This window comes from Melanostigma gelatinosum (genome assembly GCF_949748355.1).
Source record: "Melanostigma gelatinosum genome assembly, chromosome: 9".
In the NCBI taxonomy this organism is placed as follows: Eukaryota; Metazoa; Chordata; class Actinopteri; order Perciformes; family Zoarcidae; genus Melanostigma; species Melanostigma gelatinosum.
In genome coordinates, this window is record NC_136642.1 from 21,578,471 (window position 1) to 21,600,148 (window position 21,678).

At 41.8% G+C, this 21,678-nt stretch overlaps 2 protein-coding genes across 2 annotated transcripts in view; both read right to left on the minus strand.

Annotated features, from left to right (window-relative positions):
• Positions 1-10,291: 10,291 nt before the first annotated feature.
• Positions 10,292-11,452, minus strand: pou3f2b (POU class 3 homeobox 2b; the record flags this gene model as incomplete). Its single annotated transcript, XM_079274549.1, has 1 exon — positions 10,292-11,452. Exon 1 carries the CDS (start codon positions 11,435-11,437, stop codon positions 10,292-10,294), a length of 1,146 nt encoding a protein of 381 aa, XP_079130675.1. The 5' UTR covers positions 11,438-11,452.
• A 7,349-nt stretch (positions 11,453-18,801) lies between these two features.
• LOC306782110 (proprotein convertase subtilisin/kexin type 4-like) overlaps positions 18,802-21,678 on the minus strand; it is a gene marked incomplete at its 3' end in the record, with an annotated part of 166,964 nt that continues 164,087 nt past the window's right edge. Inside the window, exons 19-20 of the mRNA XM_079275303.1 lie at positions 19,944-20,021; positions 18,802-19,011 (exon numbers count right to left, since the gene is read on the minus strand). Of these exons, the coding sequence (XP_079131429.1) occupies positions 18,802-19,011; positions 19,944-20,021 (288 nt within the window). The remainder of the gene's footprint in view (positions 19,012-19,943; positions 20,022-21,678) is intronic.

A 21,678-nucleotide genomic window follows, 5' to 3' on the forward strand; every position in this document is an offset into this window, starting at 1 on the left:
AAAAGTAATAGTATAATACATCAAAAAAAGTCGTATCATAGTATTTGGAATTTGATTTTAAAAAGTCACAGCATAGTATGTCTAAAAAGTCAGAATAGAATGTTGAATGAGATTACGATTAGATAAAATGAGTCATGGTATAGTATTTTGAAAAGAAATCATTGAAAACTGATGTTAAATGATATCTCAAATAGTGATGTCATGTAAGTTAGAGTATGTGGTATGTCTAAAAAGGTGTATATTGTATAGTATGTTGAAAAAAAGTCATAAAAAAGTCAAACTATATTTTGTAAAAACAAAACAAGTCATGCTGTATTCTGTCGTCATGTATGTCATAACAAGCATGTCAAAAAAGTCTTCGTATCATTTCGAAAGAAATCCTAATAATTCCTAGTATAGCATGTTGAAAAAGGTTATAAAAAGTCATCGTATAGAACGTCTTACAAAGTCATAAAGTATAGCATGTCAAAAAAGTAAGAAATAAGAAATAGTATAGCATGTTGAAAAAAGTTATAAAAAAGCATGGTGTAGGTGTAGGATGTCGAAAAGTCATTAAAAAAACAGTATAGCATGTTGAAGAAAACAAGTTGTGCATCATAAACAGTAAAATAATAATCTATAATGGCAGCAGCGGATATTTTGGTGTAGGAGGGTTATTGACAGTCTGAACTGTGAACTGTGCATCAACGTGTTCTACAGTCTGGGCTCAAACCCCACCTTTTTAGGCTGGCGTTAGAGTAAAAACCCATGTCCTAGACCTGCTCTTAAAATATGTTTTAATTTTTATTATTTTATTTTATTCTATGTATGTAATTTATTGAGGGTCACATTGTGGTTTTTTATGCTTTTAAATTTCTGCTGTTAAGCACTTTGTGATGTCATGTCTGTGAAGCGAGCTCTATAAATAAATTTCATTTCATTTCATGAATTTCATTTCATCTCTTGCAGTACGAGATGTTGGGCTCATTGTCTCCTGTCATCCGATTCCTGACTACATCCAATAATGCAAATCCTGCTGTTTGAGGTTAAAAGGTCCTATAGATGTCCTCCTTGATGCCTGTTTGTTTGTTTCTGTTTTTATTTATTTATTTTACTGTTACAATGTTCTCCATCCAGTTGTGAGTTTGGTAGTAAAACCACATTAATGAAGTCATTTCATTTACTGCCTGGGTCTTTTTGTCAGACAATGCCCCCTTTTTGATTTATGCAATTGAAAACCTTATAGATATAAATATGATGCATTAATGCATCGCTTTAGTTGCATTGAAGTGAAGTTTGTTACTGATTGCTGGAAACTAACATGACACGTTTTCTTTTTGCCATTTGCCAATTTTGAAGTACATTCATTTCATTGAAATGTTCAAGAGATAAACAGTTTACATACGGTACGTACAGTCTACATTAACATACTGCATTTCATGTGGCAAATTAAATACTTTAAAGATTTCTCGTTCAGCCTGAACCATCTGTCTCCTTCTTGACTTGTGAGCAGATGCAAAGAGCTGCTGACGGCTTCCTGTGTGTGTGAGGAGCTTCCCAAACCCACCAGCACAGAAGAAGCAGACGGAGACAAACTACGTCCTCTGTGCCGGTGGGACGGGATGCTCCTCGTCCTCTCGGCTGGTGGGTGGAGCGGGGAGGACGTAACCGTACTCACTGGGTCTCAGACTCACTGGGGTGCTGAGAGTGGTTCAGTGGTCTGTGGTGGGTCTGGGTCTTCCAGGGTTGATGGGTTGGTTGACGTCCAATCTCAGCTGCACCAGGAGTGAAACAAAAGCATGGAGGAGTCCTGCCCTGTTGTCCTCCATCCTCCTCATCTGGTCCTGTAGTGCTCCATCCTCCTCATCTGGTCCTGTAGTGCTCCATCCTCCTCATCTGGTCCTGTAGTGCTCCATCCTTCTCATCTGGTCCTGTAGTGCTCCATCCTTCTCATCTGGTCCTGTATTGCTCCATCCTTCTCATCTGGTCCTGTAGTGCTCCATCCTTCTCATCTGGTCCTGTAGTGCTCCATCCTTCTCATCTGGTCCTGTAGTGCACCATCCTCCTCATCTGGTCCTGTAGTGCTCCATCCTTCTCATCTGGTCCTGTAGTGCTCCTGTGTTCAAAAACTTTTACAGGAGCTTCTAATGTAAGAACGACGACCTTTGGTACAGCCCTACGTGACTATCACTCAGCTGTGGTTTCAGAACCATGGACAGCGCTGTGTGCTGTCGCAGAGGACGTGTCTCTGCTGCAGCGCTGTCCAGGAATGAAACGGAGCAGATGAGAGAGAGAGGGAGACGCAAGCCCCAAACTGTTTCTACCTGCCTCCCCCTGCTCATTTGACAGACAATAGTTCATCAATTCAAAATAAATAGGCTTTCTGATGTGAGTGATCTGATTAATAAATAACGTCTCATAAATAATGTCCAAAAGTCACCAATTATCGAAAAAAGAGATTCAACCTCTAAAAAAACATTTTCACTGCGATAAAAAATGTTTTCCCTCCTAATTACTGCACACAGAAGGGAGGCATGCAATATATTCATTAGAAAACGTTTGTAATGACTTTACTACTTCTACTATTTCATTTGAATCCCAAATTTAGGATTTTGTATAATGATAATGTTTTTGAAGTCATAGGTTAGTATGTCTGAAAAAATCTTTAAAAAATCATTGAATAGTGTCGAAAAAAGGCATAAAAAGTCATAAAGACGTTATGGTATTGTATGTCAAAAAAAATGAAAGTCATAGTATGTTGAAAAAATCCCAAATTTATAATGAGTCTTATAAAAGTCATAGGCCAAAGAAATCAATAAAAAGTCAGAGTAGTGTATGTTGAAAGAAATCGTGACAAAGTCAGTATGTTGAAATAAGTTGTAAAAACCACCAAAACAAATCACATGAAACTCCTCGAAGGGTGTGTTGAAAAAAGTAATTAAAAAGTCACAGTATAGTACGTCGAAAAAGGTCAAAGTATATTGTGTCAAACCCCCCATGGTATAGTGTCATCAACAAGCCAAAGAGTAAATGATTACAAACGTCATAGTATTAAGTCAGAGTCACAAAAGAGTGGATCCCCAAAACTTACCGTTGTAGGCATGTACCGGTAGTTATATTTATTTGTCATTCGTTGCTATTTTTAGACCTTGTGCATTCAGAGGATGTATGGCTTACAGACATATTGACAATAAGGGCATCTGAGCAGTTTCCAGAACAGAAGCGCCCGCCATCCAATCGCTGAAAAACTCAAGTCTTGCAGAAATCTCCAAATGTCAAAGTTTTCACAGCAGGGCCTGGTCTATGGTGTTCCTCGAGGTCAAGGTAATGTGCTACTTTGGAGCAATCTTTGATCATTTTGATCACTTCTTGAATATTGGCACGTCTAATTCTGACGAGAGAAGCAGAAGTTTGGTCAAATCTGCCTCAAGTGTTAAATACCCATTTTAACTTGAAGTACCACCTTACCAGGACAACTTGGATTTTTTTTTTAAACCTTTTGATTGTCTTTGTTTTTTGTTTAATGGCTGCTGTCCATCTAAAGCTTCCTGCTCTCACAGCAGCCTTAGACAGAGCCATTTAGAGGCCCGTGGCCAATGTCAAAGGAGAGCTGGCACAGGAGCTGCACAAGATGGCCTTGGTGGGAGACGAGCATGTTTCACAAACAGGCCGAGCAATTATATCCTGAATAATTATGCGCTGAAGGGGAGACACGATTCGCCCCACTGATCAGCAAAGTTCATGTGAAGTTATAATTAAACAATAACTCGTTTACAAATGAACGCACACGCGCATTTGTGTACTTAAGTGTGCAAAGCGTAATTAGCTGCGATGCATCTGAGTGAGATTGAAGAACAACAATGTCAAATGGTGGAATTATGTTCTGCTCATGAGCTTGTATCACTGTTATCTGTGTGCTGGGGGGGGGAGGATGAGCAGGAGGGGGAGTGTGTGTGTGTGTGTGTGTGTGTGTGTGTGTGTGTGTGTGTGTGTGTGTGTGTGTGTGTGTGTGTGTGTGTGTGTGTGTGTGTGTGTGTGTGTGTGTGTGTGTGTGTACAGAAGGCTGATTCATCTTCACGCAATTCAGAGATGGACATGATGTTTGACAGGGAAACTTTGTACAAAGGCATTAGATTAGGATCTCTGGGGGGGGTAAATGAACTTAGCCACAGAAACGTTCATTTTTAAAATGAATTTAATACAAATTAAAATGACCCGAGGAAGTCATATTGAAACACTTGTTTCACACAATGTTAAATGACACTATGTGATGTGAGTTTGACTACGTATTAATGTTGTTCCATCAGACACAATCACTTCTGTCTCTCTTTTTTTCTGATCGTGACAGGCCTCAATGTGCTGAGTCGGCATCGAACAGTGTCTCGACACCAGAAATAATACCGTATGTCCCACTTCATTACCTGTTGCCAGAGGCACTTTTTTTTGTTATCCCCTTCGAAATCCATGTCTTCGAAAACTGGCGTTTTCAAAAAAAAAAAAAAACCAAGCCTCTGTCGCTGAAAAACAAAAAATGCTGTCGATCAATAGTCCAGAAGTAAAACAGGTTTGCTAACAGAGGAGGCCTTCTTAATGTTGGGAGGAGAGAGGGACGGAGTACACGGTAATCCAGATAACCTGATACAAATGTGAGTAAAAGACACTTCAAACAGATTGAGCCGATACCCTGCATGATGTTGCCAGCTTGCCTGAACAGGCTTTTCAGGCTGACATGCCCATTCACATTCTTTGATTTTCTCAGGGGCACTTTGCAACAACAAACACAAATCTGCAAAGCTCACGTTGAGTTCAGTAACAGGTTCTGTAAAACCAGCGCATGGGTTCTTGTGCTTAACTGTTGAGTCTTGGGCTGCAGCTAATGATTGTTTTTGTTAATTGAATAATCCTTCAATTATGTTTGCTGTGAATTGTTCAGTGTATTCAAATGTCAGGTGTTACTAATTCCATTAACGATGGCTCCGTTCCATTCAAGTGTCTCCGTAAGCCGCGGCAGTGTGACAGTGAGCCGGCATGCACAACACCAGGACCCTGAAACGGAGGCATCTAAATGTAATTCAGCCATCACTCATTGTATTATTTACACCCGTGTTTCTCCTGCTGTGACATGTCAACAAAAGTGGGCGGAAAAAAACGCTTTTTACTAGTTTTGTCTGACCACTGGTCCAAAAAAACCCAGAGATATTCAATGTAAAATAATGTCGAAATGACAAAAATCCTCAGATTGAAGAAGCTGGACCTGGAATGATTTAGTTTAGATGACGTATATGACCGGTGTGCAGGATCTTGTCTGATGATAAAGAATGATGTAAATGAATACCCATCAGAAGTCTGATAACTTGTGAAAACATGCTGTACCAATGAATAAACATTGCTTCCCAAAACTGCCCGAGAGTTCTCTAATCATGAACTGTTGTCGGTACGATAAAGTTAATGTCATCCCTTAACAGTTCATTTCTTGAAATTATTACATGAGTATGTTTTTCTGAGATTTCCTACATGTTTTTTTTAATGAGAATGAAGTAATCATCAGTTAAATGTGGGGTGTTACTGCTTACACTGGTAATCATGATTCAACAAAGCCGAGCACTACAACGGTTGCAGATTGAGACCACGTCACTCTGAACAGTGCTAACAGAACGGTGCAACTCCTGCCCAAAGTCTGCAAAATGTATGCTATTTTAATACCCCACTATACTGACTAGTCTTGCAATGAGGGCCTCTACTATCTTTCTCCGTCATGACAAAATGCTTCTACATCTCCATTCGATAACAAACGTCACCTTTAGGCTATATTTCACATTTCTGCCATAAGTTCATGATTTGGCAAAGATTTGATGATGATGTTGATATTTTTTACCCTCACAGACAATAAAATAACATAACGGCTTTGTACTCACCCTCGGGTCATGCTATTGTCGCTAGATGGCGCTAGAACACCGATGAATCCCCTCTCTGTTCCTCCACAGCTCAGCACCACGACAGTGGAGTGTTTCTTTTTAGGGTTTTTTTACCCTGGGAGCCTAATGGGAAATTTCAAGTCACCTAAATAAAAAGGAAGGTGTAATTAACGCGACGCGCTATTAATTGCATCTGCTAGAGAGCGGATGAAGGGCACGAGGGCGCACTTTTTTTTGATTGCTGGGCTCCGGAAAAAAGTCTACTTCAGAGACCAGACACGTGGGCTTTATTTCCGGGTGTCGTTTCGTGCCAGGCATCCAAATGGCAGGTCAAACGGCGAGTGGTGATGATGCGGAGAGTGCAACGTCTTTTTATTTGATCTGATTCAGTGTCTTGTAATCTGTAACACGTACTGTATTCCAGACGGATGTATCCACTGTGTTTATAATCCCGGGTAGAAGTCAACTAACCATAATGTCGTTGATTGAATACAAAAAATCCAATGAGGTCATTAAAAATCCACTTTTGAATAAGAAACCATTGACTCTTGCCCTGGGTATTATGAGAATATTACGGTTTTTATACCAGGGAAAGAGCTACTTTTATGTCATTATTTTATACAGAAAAAAATAAATAAATAGGGCTGACATATGAAACTGCAGACAGTAAGTAGTTATTGCAGGATAAAAAAGGCATCCTACATTTTTGTTTGTCTGTTTATGATCATTTTAATCGGTCAACACCATCAATAACCGATCAGATGTTGATTCCCAGTCAATCCTGCTCGTTTGCTTCATATTTGCTGAGGTCAATCTCACTCAGTTTATCCCCACATGCTCCTCTTTTTACACAGCAGTGCATGTTGCAGTCAGGACTGGCAGTTTGTGGAGTGAAATGGAGAAGAATCCAATTGTAATTCACATTGTCATGACGACCACAGAGGGCAAACACATTTGACATTTTGTTTGTAGTTAAGCAGGAAGTTGCAGCTCTGCATTCTCTCCGTCAGCTCCAAAATAAAATGAACCAGAAGAAATGCTCGTACAAATATCGCACCACAGGTTCCTATGGGAATATTATCGCGAAGTCACATTCCATAGTGAATATGAAAATACCATCAGGGTCACAACTGTCAATATCACGGTCACTATAAGTCCCCACAGGTAGAGTGGATTTTTCTGGTAAGATAATTTTTTACCTATTGATCTTGAACTTTCTGTTTTGATATGGACAACTTGTTATCCATAAGTTTGGAATAAAAACAGGAAATCTCACAATTGATGCTGTTTAACATCTGGTTGTTCTGGTAACCGTCAGTGTAAAGGGCTCAACCTCATCAACCCAAGTGAAGCCAAAAATGGCCAAAAACATGCAATTCTTTGTCTCGTGTTCAACAAAATAAACATCTTTGACCAAGAGCAGAGGAATGATGAAGAATAAAACAGCTTTGTGGATTTTAAGGATGAATTGTACGATAGGCTGCATTTTACATCTAATTAGTTTGAGACGATATCTAGATTGTTCTTTTTTTTAGTCCATACTGTGAGTGTGACTGAACAGAGAAAGTGAAACCTCTGGCTCCAAATAAAATCGCAGTGAAATGTCCACGTTGGACCCCTTTCAATCCTCCCAAGGACCACTATTGGTCCTCCAACCCCACTTTGGGAACCCCTAATTTAACCCTAGATGGAAGCTGAGGTTCTCCCAGCCAAAGCCAGTCCATTTAAAAGCAGCCTGGGGCAGAAACAACACATCATCGGCTCACAATCTTCCATTCATCAACCCTGATTTGCTCTCGACCATTAATTCCACCCAACCGAATGAGCTCAAAGCAAGAAGCCTATTTTCTTTTTTTTTAAACCACAGATGCCAGAGCAGATAGTGAACTCGCGGCAGCAGCGTTCTCTTTTGCTGAATTGAAAGAGAGAAAAAAATACATTTAGCCTCGACGTTGGAAAAAAGCTGTTTAATATCAACCCCATTATTTAAAAATGTGCAAGTCCGTTGTTCGTGTGTCAAGTGATGAAACACCTACAGGCGTTTATCACCTCTGCTGTATCTACCCCAAGTTCATCCAGTGAATATGACATAGCCTATATATCCCCCCCCAAAAAACAACGACTGGTTTAACAAGCAATTAAACAAAACAACAAAAAAACAGCGTCGGATTGCTACAGGTCTACATCCCACAACTTTGATTTCCAGTGAATTATGAGATGGATCCATTCATTAAAGCTACTGAGGAGATATTTCAATGCCATACACGTTTCTGCTTGTTATTTTCTGCAGGAGAAAAAATAAATCAGGAGGGGAGGAAAAGAAAAGAAAAGCTGCTTCCACATGAGATGAGAAAAAAAACAAGTCCCTGGATATCTGTTTTTTGCATAAAACGAAAAGCAAGCTACGGAGAACAGATGTATTTACATTTAGCTGTGACGGGTTTAGGCTGTGGCAATCCCGCTGAAAAAAAAATAAGAAATATGTCTCTCTCCTTCCCTACGAAACAAAAGCCTTCTCGGTGACATTTCATATATATCTCACATTTTGTGTCAACTATAAAAGCCATTGTATCATAAATTACAATCTCATTAACAGTGCTAAAAAATAAAATAAAATGTCTAAGAGCAATTTCCCTCATGTAATAAAGCAACAGACGAAGAGGAACAAAATGGCTGAAATGAAATGCATGGCAACGACCTCACAAACAAATTAAAATAACAACCTGTGAATAATAATAATAATAATAATAATAATAATAATAATATTTTGATCATATGCTGCATTATTTTGGAAATGTCTCTAAAATGTGTTATGGGAAGCAATATATCAAGGCCTTATTATTATCTTTCTTTTCAAACACTAATCAAGATGCGTATCTCCGTTTTTATCCTATCGTCTGATTCATTGTGGACAATTACAACAGTGTTATCGATTCATCTGAATTCAGTCCTCAAAGCACTACACTTTGATTGGAAACACGACGTATTTCGAAGCGGACTTCAAATGGCAAAATAGAGCTCCTCCGACAATTTAAAGAAATGAAATTGATTTCACATTCATAAAAAAAAAAAATCTTTAGACTGAAAATAATATGAACCATAAAAAAAAATATGAAACCTTAAAAGAGCATAATTTCGGCAACATAATGAACGTTAAATAGCACACAAATACAAGGCAGTAGGTAGGCTATATGAATGAGACTGGATTTTAAAAACTCAACCTGTTTTGTTTTTGAAAACATCAATCCAAAAAGTGCCCCAGTGAAGAAAGAAACAGGGATGAAGCCATGACTTTTAAAGTTATACAATATTTACAAAAGTGGATCCAAAATGTTCTGTGAGAGTTGGTGACGTATATTTTTTGTAGATATCTCTCTATAGCCCATCCTATTGTAGAAAAGTGCCAGATAATCCAATCGATCGCCACGGAGCCCTTCTTCAAGCTTGGCGACTTTCTGAGGGGGAAGAAATATCATGTAACGCTTGTTTTGTGGAAAAATATAATGTTTATACTGCTCTCTGACTTATGATGGAGGTCATACAGTTTTTTTAAAACCACATCACTGCATTCACTGCCAATTATTGAAGAGTTTAGCCGGTGAGCTGCACAAATATAACAATAACAAAACAAATAATAATATAATAGTAATAATCTATGTTCATAACTAAATCCTGAACTCTGTCCTCAAAGCATAAATAAGAGCTGAATGGGCAGCAGTTTCCCAGCAGTGTTTTCAATGCGAGGCGGCTCTGTGCTGCCTGGCTGACAGATGGGACTCAGGCGATGCTCACCCTCAGCTGGACTCCACTGGACTGGGGCTGCAGCCTTTACTCCATTAACGCAGCTCCTTTGACCCCCCCCCCCCCCCCCCTCCCCTTCCTTGCACCACCCACCCGCCCACCCATCACTGCTGGACGCACAATTTAGAGCTACAAAACTAAACGCCTTTGTATTTGCTTTCCCTTTTACGCACAGGGAAAATGCATCTTGTGATTTGATATAAAAGTGGCGAATGGAAACCATTCAGCTCTGCTTTTAGTCTAAAACAGGTATCCCTCATCCCCTCCCTCTTTTTTTCCCGTCAAGTATAATTTCAATACACAATAGGGGCTACACCTTGAAACTGCGTCGGCTGGAGTCACAGTGCTGGGCATGTATCCTCGGAGAACACAACACAGGCTTATGTTCCTTTAGCTTTGGGGGAGGGAAAAAATGTCCTGTCCCCTCACTCATTTTCCATTTCTCAGATATTCACTGCAGATGTTGTGTAAGTACTCACTGCAATATATTATACATAAAACACCCACTATAGCGCCTCATAGTTCAGTGATTTATATATAACCTTGGGGATAAATAAAAAGGATAAACATGTCCTGTAGGAGCGGTCCAACAGAGTTCATTGGACCGGGGTCTGGACCCCGTGGTGCGGCGGCGTGTCCCCGTACACATCCTCGCTCCCCGGCAGAGCTCCTCCGGGAGGGGTCATGCGTTTCTCCTTCTGTCTCCTGTTACAAAACCAAACCCTCACCACTTCCTTCTCCAGGTGAAGACTGTCCGCAAGGCCGAGTATTTCCGACGCTGCCGGTTTAGGGGACTTCAAAAAATGGCTCTCCAAAGCTCCCTTGACGCTAACCTCGATTGAAGTCCGTTTTTTCCTTTTCCTCCCCTGCGCCGCGATTTTGTCCAGACTGGTCGGGCTGCCCGAGGTGGAGTCCGCCTCCTCCAACCACTTGTTCAACAGAGGCTTCAGCTTACACATGTTTTTGAAGCTGAGCTGCAGGGCCTCAAACCTGCATATGGTGGTTTGGGAAAACACATTTCCGTACAGGGTCCCCAGGGCGAGTCCCACGTCCGCCTGCGTGAAGCCCAGCTTGATCCTCCGCTGTTTGAACTGCTTGGCGAACTGCTCCAGGTCGTCCGAGGTCGGCGTATCCTCGTCCGAGTGGTCGTGGTGGCTCTGCGGTCGGTGCTGGTGCTGATGCTGGGACGGAGGGTGGCCGTGTTCGCTGAGGTGCGGGCTGTGGTGGTCGTCATGACTGTCTCTTAGGTTGTGGTGGTGCATCCCTTGCCCGCTGCCCGGGATCAGCCCGTTCACACCGAAGCCCGGCTGGGAGTAAATAAGGCTTTGGCCGTTCGTCGTGGCCATGCTCGGTATGTGAGCCGCGGTGGTGGTCCTCCACGCCCGGCCGTCGTGGTGGTTACCGTGCGTCTGGTGCACCAGGTGGGGCGGCCGCGACTGGTGCTGCAGGTTGTTGCTGGAGTTGTGCATCTCGTCCCGGGCGCTCTGCACCGCGGGTTTGATGTCCTGCTCCGCGCCGAGCGGGCTGGTGGACCACGGGACTCCCTCTCCGTGGGACAGCGCGGTGATCCACTGGTGTGCGTGGCTGAGCGTGTGGTTGTTGCTCTGCAGCGGGTAGTCGCTCTGCAACAGGCTCTGCGCGTCCCGGTACGCCGTGGCTTGCTGCATGTTGCCGGGCTCCGAGTGCACGATGGATGCGCTGGAGGTGAGGATGTTGTAGTGGTTAGACGCTGCGGTCGCCATGACTCTCGGAGCCGGACTGGTCGCTCTTATTGAAGGAACCTCGCATTTGACAGATCCTCTCCTGCCCACAGGCGGCTCTCAGGCGCTCTGCCAAGTGGACGCCGAGGCGCACCTGGACTCCGCCACGCCCCCGCTGCTCATTGGACGTCAAAGGATGATGGACGTGGTTACCGGGGGCAACGACGCGGCGATTGGCTGCGGAGAAGTCTCAACAAACACTACTCTCTTTGTTGGGAGAGGTGCGAGTTGAGGCTCCCGTGGAAGCGGAGAGCCGGAGTGCAGCATGGGGAGACGGAGCACCGGGATCAGCAGTGCAACTGTAAGATACAGTTGATTTACTTTGATAATCATGTTCTATCAAGACTCAGGCTGAGCGTAGCCTAGATCCAGGAGACCAGGGTTTCCCCTATTGGGAAGATTAATACAAAAGCTATGTAGGATATGCAATTGTTTATTGAGGCAGCTTTTAGATTATGTTAATTGTAATTTCTGCGCATATTTGTGATATTAAATGTTATGGAAACGTGTGCGTAAAACTCCTAATTTGATTAGGCGATGTTAACCTTTTCATTTCAGCAAAGACTGTTGACAAATGGCATGCATAGCTATGTTACATAGACAAGGCCTGTCAAATGTTGTTTAATGTTTTAGGAGTGCTGCAGCGTTGCAACATTTCTGCAAGACGTTGTGGGTGAATGCATATTAATAGGTCTGTGTTATTTGTTCAGCGTTGTGTGTGTGTGTATGAAATAATATACTGAATATTGATCATCAAGCATTCGTTTTAAGTTAAGATAACATAGTTTAAATATTGACATTTTAAACTCCTGCAACAAACAGAATAGAAATCGAATTCACTCAATCCGGTTTTAAAACAGCATGCATGCTGACATAACGGCAGATTAAACGCATAATGTCCTAAATACAATGTTTTGAGATGGTGCGTTGCTGGAGAAATACATCTAGAATACAAGTAGTTTGATTTCTAAATCTAGATATCTGGCAAAGGAAAAAGCTCAGACACATTTCAGTTGAATCGATTTTATTAGAATTTTTCTTTCTTTGTAAAAAAAAAACTTGAATCAATTGTGAGTGAAATGGACACTGCTCGACCTGGTGACCAAAAGTCTTTCACGTAAAAGTTTTACAGCAGTTTTAATTGAGATGTGTGTCATTTAAAACCATAAAACCTGCCAACTATCACAACGCATCAAGTCCAACATGTTCCTGCTACCTAGTGTTTTAAGCAATTGCTTATCAAAGTTATTACCAGAATCATACCATTTTAATAACCGTCATAAGTGTTTGTAAAAGTGCAAGTTAGTTAAAAAAAATGGAATTAAGTCTTGTAAATGTATAGATATCTTTCATGTGTTTCGAAGTGGAAACTTTTAACAGCCCATAAAGTAACCAAATCCACTTTTGTGCCCTACCGGGCTGTAAAGTGATTTAACAAGTCTGCATGGGAGGAGTGGTTTCACACAGACAAAGTATCGGGTCCATGGAGGTACTCTAGCTTGAGTGACATAAAATATATATTGTTTTGAACATTAAAATATGCCATTTATGTGGTTTCCAAAATGTTCCCTTTACAATAGTTTGAAGTATTGCATGTGCTCCTAAATGGTTGTTTACAGCACTGTTAAGGGTCTACGTGGGATAATTCAGGCTGGGCTGGATCATTAAAACCCTTTAGGTTTCTCTACATCCCCAAAAGAGATTTTGAAGTTATTTTCAGGTCTTACATACATCTTTTTTTTTGGAGTTAATTGTGTGTGGAAAGCTCCTCTGGCTGCTCATCATCCAGGAAAGTGAGAAAACACACAAGTGGAGAGGAGGATTAATTCCAGACTCAGGCCTGCATGTCCAGGGCAGGGAGGGCAGGTTTCCATCCCATCCCAGCTGCCGTCCCCCCGGTGTCAGCTTCAGGGACCAGGACTTTGTCCAGAGAGGGGACATTCCTGGCCGACCGCTGCTGGTTGCCATAGGGAGAGGTAAATGAAACAACAGCAGAGTCGCTGCTGCCCCCCCCCCCTGTTCCTGGACTATCTAAAAGCCTCTATTTAGAGAGGCTCTCTGCTGCGGGGACAAAGCCTTGGCAGGGATAAAGGAGGGCGGGGTAAAGAGCACAGGGCCCAGAGAGGGAGAAAGGCCTAGAAGAACTGAAAAAGATGAGAGAGATTATGTCTGTCCTCAAAGCTGCTCCTCACACTGCAGTGAGATAAAGCAAACTGTGTGAAAAAAAAATACAAACACAACTTCAAAAATGCTGCTTGGCAGAAGTATGCTTCAACTTGCTAACTTCTGAAGCAGTCCCTTCATTCTGAATACGAGAAGGCGTTAATAATTCCTACTGTACAGATGCAATTAAACAGCACTTTTTGTCCGTCTGTGGCCTGTAACAATTAAATCCACCAGAAATAAAGTCATACATATCGGCCACAAATTAAACCTATAAATCAATGCAGATAGTTCTTCAACATCCACAATTTATAACTTCTAAACTATGCAAATGACTGAAACTGTAATTAAACATTGTATCTAATAATTTGGACCAATCGCAGTAAAATTTAATGGCAATAAAAGAGCAATTGTCAAAGAAATATTTTCACAAAAAAGAATCAAACTGTGCAGTAAAAACAGAGAAGTCTATACTGAGTTCACACACTCATCATTCTTAGCAATGTTAATGTATACGACAAAGTTCACACAAGGACACATGTCATGTGCATAGACTGAGGTCTGTGAACAATAGAGGGGCAAGTAGCAAGGGGCAAGTGCTAATTACCAAATGTTCCAGATTCCATGGTTTATATGGCCTGGATTGGATTTGTCTGTAATGTTTTCTGATGTTGGTCTGTTTACATTATTACTGTCTATAAACATTGAAGTAAAGCAGGCCTATGATGATCCGTTGAGAAACAAAACATGCTTGTATTCATTCCATGTATAACTCAGGCTCTTCAATTAAGGATTGCTGATTGGGCCTTTAATGGATCTCATTTCGGCTAATACTCCTTTATGCATGTGAATCCAGCTGCAATGATAGCGCATGAAGCAGCCGGGATTTAAGTCGTACGAGGAAAAGTTTCCAGGCACGGCTCAGTAATTCATCCTGGTAATATTGAACATTATTGTGGCGTAACATTGAAATCGGCCAAATCAAAAGAACATTGTGGTAATTAGGCTGTAATTCAAGGAATTACCACATCGCCACACAGGCTTAAATAGTCGTGTTGGGAGAAACGCAAAGCACATTATTTTAATGGTGTAACATGCAAACTATGGCTCGTTTCAATTACGTGGCTTAACAATGCATAAATGATGCGAGCCTTGTTATTTGGACTGCAGGGCCCTCAGTTATTCAATCACTCAGAGGGGCCAATGTTAGGGGCCATGCTGCCTCCTCTCCTACAGGAAAAACACGGCGCTGAGCACAGAGGGCCGCTGCCAAACTACATTTAAGGGAATAAAAATGAACAGCAGAGAATGTAAGCGTTAAATTAACAGTAGGATAATTATATGACCCGTGTGCTGTAAAGATTCAATTTCTAACGCTCTAATTAGGCGACTGTCTCCCCATACATCAGCTCACATCCCTCTGCCAATTTCTCACCAGAAAGCGTCCTGTGAGCGGAAATAATTAGATTTTATTAAGACACGGCTCGCGTAATGAAGAAAATCAAAGGAGAGAGCTGGTTGAATATGATGTGTTTTTTAAATCATTGATTGTTCCACACACACAGTCCACTGAGCCCCATTTAATAACCAGGACAGTTGAGTCCAAACTGGCGGGAAAGAGGCTGGGTTCTGTCTGACTATATTAACCCATAATGAACCGTCCACTGCCTGTAAGAAGAAGATAGTCATTTCTGACAGAAATATAGTCCAACGGTGATCATTTTAAAAGGATGCTATTCAGAAATCATTGAAAAATAACTGTGTTCAATTAGCAATCTTTTTGATCATGTGACCAGTGATAATTCCCACACACACAACTAGTTTGGAGCTAATCATGGCCCAACATGCAACTTACACCAATGTGGAAGCTTGACAAAGAGCTGGCATCTCATTGTTAAAATTTAGAAACGAAACACATTTGCATATTCATAGCTTCTGTAGTTTTAGCGAGGTAATCAATATTTTCTTTGTTTGCGGAAAACCCATATGGGAAACAAAATATTATTCCAAGCACTGTATTTTTATGTCTCCAAACATGTCTGCAGGGGATCTTTAAATTGCTTGTTTTGGCCGACCAATGTTCCCAAACCCAAAGATATTAGTTTATTATCATCGGAGTTGAATAACTGCACGTTTGAGATGCTTGATTTTTAAAAGTAAAAATGACCGAAATGATTAAGCAATGATTCAAATAGTTGCAGGTAAATGATCTGCCGATTGACTTTTTGTTTCATCTCTAACGATATAGATTGATTGGTATCTGCCCATATTGAACACCATTATAATGTCTGGACTATTACAACAGGAGATATAATCCAATGAGGTACAATTAGATGTTTACCAACTTAGCATTTCGTGCCACAAAGCCCCAGATGCATTATTGGTGTGTTACAGTCTCGTCTTCAGGGAACAATCACGACTCACTAGATATTTCTTTGCTTTGCATCCACCACAACTTTGACTTGTTTGGCTCATATACCAGACCAGATATACGAAATCAAATACCAGACGAACTGATCCAATCTCCTTTACTCTACAAGATTGTATCGGAACTAAAGATATCCTACGTCATAACAAAGTACTTGCATTGTTACACTGTGGAATGTGAAAGACATTCAATACTTTTTAATCACGCTCAGATCAATTGCTGCAAAGTAATAACAGAGATGTCATGTTGCTGAGGTTTTATTTCAGATTAGCTGTTCAGGTATCAATAATTGTCGTTAAGGCTTGCCTCAAGTCTTACATAACGAGAGCCCACGCTTTTCATCCTTACTGTAATTGTTGTGTGCATCAAAGAGAGGGGAGATTGACAGGCTGCATGTGAGGATTAATACAGTGGGTGAGTGACTACATACTGGGGAGGGAGGGAGGGAGGGAGAGTAAGATATGGGGTGAGGAGGAGGAGGAGAATGAGAGGAAAGTAGAAGAGGACAAAAAGTGGGGAGAGAGTTAACGAGAGGGAGAGCATTAATTGTGTGCATTGTGCCGGGGCTCTTTTGCTGAGTGTGGCTGTCGAGGTGCGGGCGCTAACCCCTCCAGCAGCCCGCCGTGATCTGAGCCAGCTCTCAGACTGCTGTATTCCAATGCAATTAGGCCACTCAAAGGGCTGCTTAAAGCTGCACCCACACACCTACACACACACACACACACACACACACACACACACACACACACACACACACACACACACACACACACACACACACACACACACACACACACACACACACACACACACACTCACACACACACTCAGATAGCAACAGCCCCTGTGGGTCCCCTCCATTGTAGCGGGGAGGTGTATTCTGCCCCTCTTTGAGGCCCTGGATGAAGAGACCACCCTGGGGAGCAGAAAAAAGGGAGGATTACCTCTTTCTGTCCCTTTCCCTCTGTCTTTCTCTCTTTCTGTCTCTTTTATCTTTCTATCTCTTTTGGTTTAGGAGTTCACCTCTAAATCAGCTCAGAGCTGGAGCTTTGGTTCGCTCCTCCAAAGAGACACTGCCTGTGAGTTTTATGCAGCAGGAAACAGAGGAAGAAGAGCAATGAGGCATTCCTGTGATGGATGTCATTGCGGGACTGCTTGAGCAATATCACTTTTCCTCTTCCTCTTTCATTATTCATACAGTCATATATTTCAACAAGTGGCGTGGGGCGTGTAGCTCACGAGCTCGTCCCTGTTGGCATCGGCGCCGCAGCCTCAGTCAGCCCCTCTGTGTGTGCTGCATTAAGAGAAAGCTCTTCATGATAGCAGAGTTCTCTTGGCTGGGTTTCAGCGTGCCTCATTCCCCAGAAAGCATTTAAAGCAGATTACCAACCCAACGCTACACCTCCCTAATAAGAGAAGAGGGGGGAAAAAACCTGGCACATTAACACCTGCAATACTACTCAATGGCATCAACAGATTAACGAGGTAATCCACACAATGAGCTCTTTGATTCGTGTGCTTTGGCAGGCAATAACGGCAGGCATAATGCACACTGTTATTTCAGACTGTCCCAGCACAAGAAAACCTGGCAGAAGCCGCTCCCTATTTTTTTTTGTCTTCCCCCGTCAGATGAGCTTTTGAAGAATTTAAACTTGTGCATCTGGTGTGTTTGCCTGTTTCCTTGTCAGAGAAATAACCTGCTGGCTGCTCCTGTGGCACAATGTGAGGGGAGAAGGGAAGGAATCACAGGCTTTCTGAAGGCTGTTTAAACAGCAGGGCTGAGGAGCTCTCCCTCGTCTTTCCCCCCTATTTTTCTGCATAAGGACGTGCGTACAGGATATGTGTGTGTGTTTGTGTGTGTGTGCGAAACATCTCGCGGCCCCATTGCTCATGTGCAGCTCGATTAGCCCCACGTGCCTCGTTCGTCAGACGTGGAGGCAGAACAGATGGCAGGAGACGCACCGTGTTACCATGCTGCAGCACTATGTAACGCTGCTCTAATTGAAACATCAATACTGCCCTGTCAATACACTACTGCTACTTTACAAAACACCATTACCTACAGACCTGCACTTGACATCTTTGTTTACCTTTGAGACGCCTGGGTAAAAAGTTTCCTGCCTGCAATGGTTTCTGGTGTGTTTAATATCCTAATTTCAATTAAACACTTGAGTTGGTTTCTGTTTGTATACAGTGTTGCGGCGGTAAGGGAAGCATGCAGAAATAAGACTTTCCTCAGTCACATCTCCGCTGGGGCACATTTTTAATGGATTGATAAAAAGTTGAGGGAGTTCACATGACTGTGATCAGTAATTCGACGTTATCGGAAAGTCAGCAGAGAACGGAGAGAAATTAGGCGGCTAGAAATGAATTTGCTATTTGTCCAACTCAATGAGGAGTGACACAGCCTCTTTAATGAATGGGTAATCCATTTGTTATTGCACTGAGCTGAATTCACCCTTCAATGAAGTGGAAAAAAACAAACATATCTTTCGCTGACCTTTGCAACATCCCAAAGCAAAGGGGGGAGATGAGACCTGCTCCCGAGACGTTTTGTTTTGAGGCGCAGATTTATATTTTTGTGTGTGTTTCTGTGAAGAGTGATTGAGTTTTACAGCCAAGCTAGGAATCCCCAATAAATGATTTGTGACGAAACTGAGGTCACACAGTCAAAGTGCTGACTCATGAGATCTATTGGCTTGCTGCACTGTGGAAAACAACAGTCTTTATGTAACTGTGGTTCATATTTGTTTCTTCAGTTCCCTGCCCGCTGCCCTGTGCCTTCCCCCTCCTCTCCGCTCAGTTTCTCCTCCTCCTGGATCTGAAGAGTCCGACTGCTGACGACGTCCTGGAGATGCTGTGATGGTAAGGATCTGTTTTCTCTGTCCACATTATCCCTGATGGTCTTGGTCCCATGAAGCTCTTTTACAGCAGCTGGTCGTGACTCTGTGGAGGACTTCTGTAACTGTTGAATACAGTATGATTATGAGTGCATGATGAGAGAAAACGAAATCTGCAGGAACTAAATGAAGAAGCATTCAGTAAAAGCATCAGATAATCGTATTATTTTCTAAATGAATTGATGAAAAATGCCTGGCATCATATCATAAATCCCAACGTGATATCTGTGATGATGTCAAATTCTTTGTTTTGTCCAACCTACAATCTGAAAAGACACTTAGCTATCACATAAGACAACGAAAGAGGAAATCCTCAGAATTGAGAGGCTGGAACAAGGGAATAGTTTGCATGTTTGCATCGAAGAACATGGGAATGAAAGCATTCATCAATTATATATAAAAAATAATTCTGTTCAGATTCATTGTTTTCAGACGTAAAAGCAGCCACATGACCAATAACAAAGCACACATTTTCAATTTGTGCATGAAAACATTTGAGTGGAAATGCAATAAATGAATCAAACGAATGGAGAATATTGTATACAATGTTTAAGCTTGGCTGAGGTGGAAACGTTTAGACAAAAAATTTGACAAATCGTTTAAATAGCATGCAACTTGAACGTCACTCAAACTTCTACTCCACTAGAGAGACAAAAAACACCAGCAGACGAAAAACATCAGATCTGTGTGGAGCGATGGGACTGTAACGTTCTTTGAAGTAATGCACGACACAAACATGAATACCACATTTCCATCACTTTTGAATTTTTCGCACCGTTTCAGATTTGACTGCCGCTCTTTTAATGATGTCATCTTGTTGCGCCTTCTTCTTCTGCTGTAGTTTTAGATAATAAGCCCCACCAACTATACTCATGGCGATGAACCACCTCCCAATATTCACATAACCGTAGTAGAGGATGGAAATGAGCATTCATTTGACAGATTTTCTGGATGGAAACTTAACTGCTCTATCTGGACTTGTAGTGCTGCAGCTTACCTGGAAAGCCATACTGGACATCGGGGGCTGGTTGAAGGTGTGTTTATCCAATATTAAGTCCCCAGGAATCTTCCACATCTGGATGATGGAACAGATATTTGGTGTTAAAGACAAATAATTGGACGGATAGCACATAGAGCCATGGATCTCATCCTGTCTCCGAGGAGAAAACCAAGGATTACAGAAGACAATTTCAGGATTTATTGCAGTGATTAAAATAAAAGCTGTAGTCCAACATTTTTTTCAACTTTTTGTTTGGCGACACACAAGATAATGATTCGTAAAAGAATAGTCAAAATCAACGCAGCAGGGGCGGCGATACGCCGGCTTGTAGTCCCTCGCATGGGGCAAGCTCCAGAAATGCTAGCATTTCCCATAATGCAATCACTAGAATCTTTAAACTAATTCATCATTAAACTCTCAATTTGTTAAACACAGACACCTTTCAAACTATGACTAGTAAACTGAAGTAGCCCTTTAATCTGATTCTAATATAATTAGATGTATTTATAGATGTCGTGCTACATTATTTGTTCTTGTTAAGACTCCTTTAGGTCTTCCGTCTGTTGCACTTCACACCAGCACCACTTGCAGCAGGGGTTGTGACTCCTTTGACACCCCCCCCCTCCTTCTCGATGTCATGGGTGAAGAAAAGAAAGACAACACCAGCACAAACCTTATTCAACCCTGTTTTAACGACGAGGACAAGCAGCTGAATTTGAAATCAATCAAAAACAATCTCTGTACACGGGAGCGACGTTTCAGACTCTGGTGTACGATTTGATCTTGGCTCAAGTGTTTAGTGACTGTTGACGTCTCAGAGTTGTGAGGAATCCCAGGCCGGCAGTTTACAGCAGGGGCTTCAGTGATACAGTATTTACAAGGCATGTGGAATTGGGAGCGCTGCGACAGACGGCACCGTACACGGCGCTTTCAATTATTTCTCACAGCATTCATGAAAATAGAAGCACAGCGGGGAGTACAGTATGAACAGCAAAACTATAAAAAAAACATGGAGTGAAAAGAGAACTCCCAGCCTACAATGAATGGCATCGTATGCTGCTGGTGAGAATAGTGTATGTTCTCAAAATAGGAGAAATATAAATAGTGCGGTGGAGTGTAGACACGGGAAGCAGTGATGGAGCAAAAACCAGAGCATTCATTGTTGGAGTTAGGGTTGAAGTTTTGATTTGACAGCATCTTAAAAATCAGTTTTCAGACTGAAGTTGATTATGCAAGAACCACTTGTGGTCCAGGCCTGTCGTATGAGTCATGTACAGATAGTCTTCCTTTCTCTTGTTTGACTTGAGAATGTCCTAGTCTGGATGAGTTTAGGGTCTTCATATGTTTCTACAGCCGTGCCAGCAGCTCTGTGAGACTGAACTGCCCAGCGGTGGTTTGAGCTAAATGCTACCGCCAGCAAGCTAACAGGCTCACAATCACAATGCTGATGTTTAGTAGGTCTGATGTTTAACATGTTCACCGTAGCATTTGATAATTAGCACTAAACACAAAGTGCAGTTGTTACAATTTGTCCTGAGTCGCTCAGAAAAACCAACAAAGTGTCAGGTAAATACGTACAAATGTTTGAAAAAACTGCCAAAAATAAAACGTGATTTCGGTCTTTATACACATTGACTGGACTGATGTAAGTAATAGTAACTGATGGACGAAACAGAAAAAAAGGTCTTTACAGACAGAATTCAATGACCTGAATGCTTCTTGAATCTGTTGA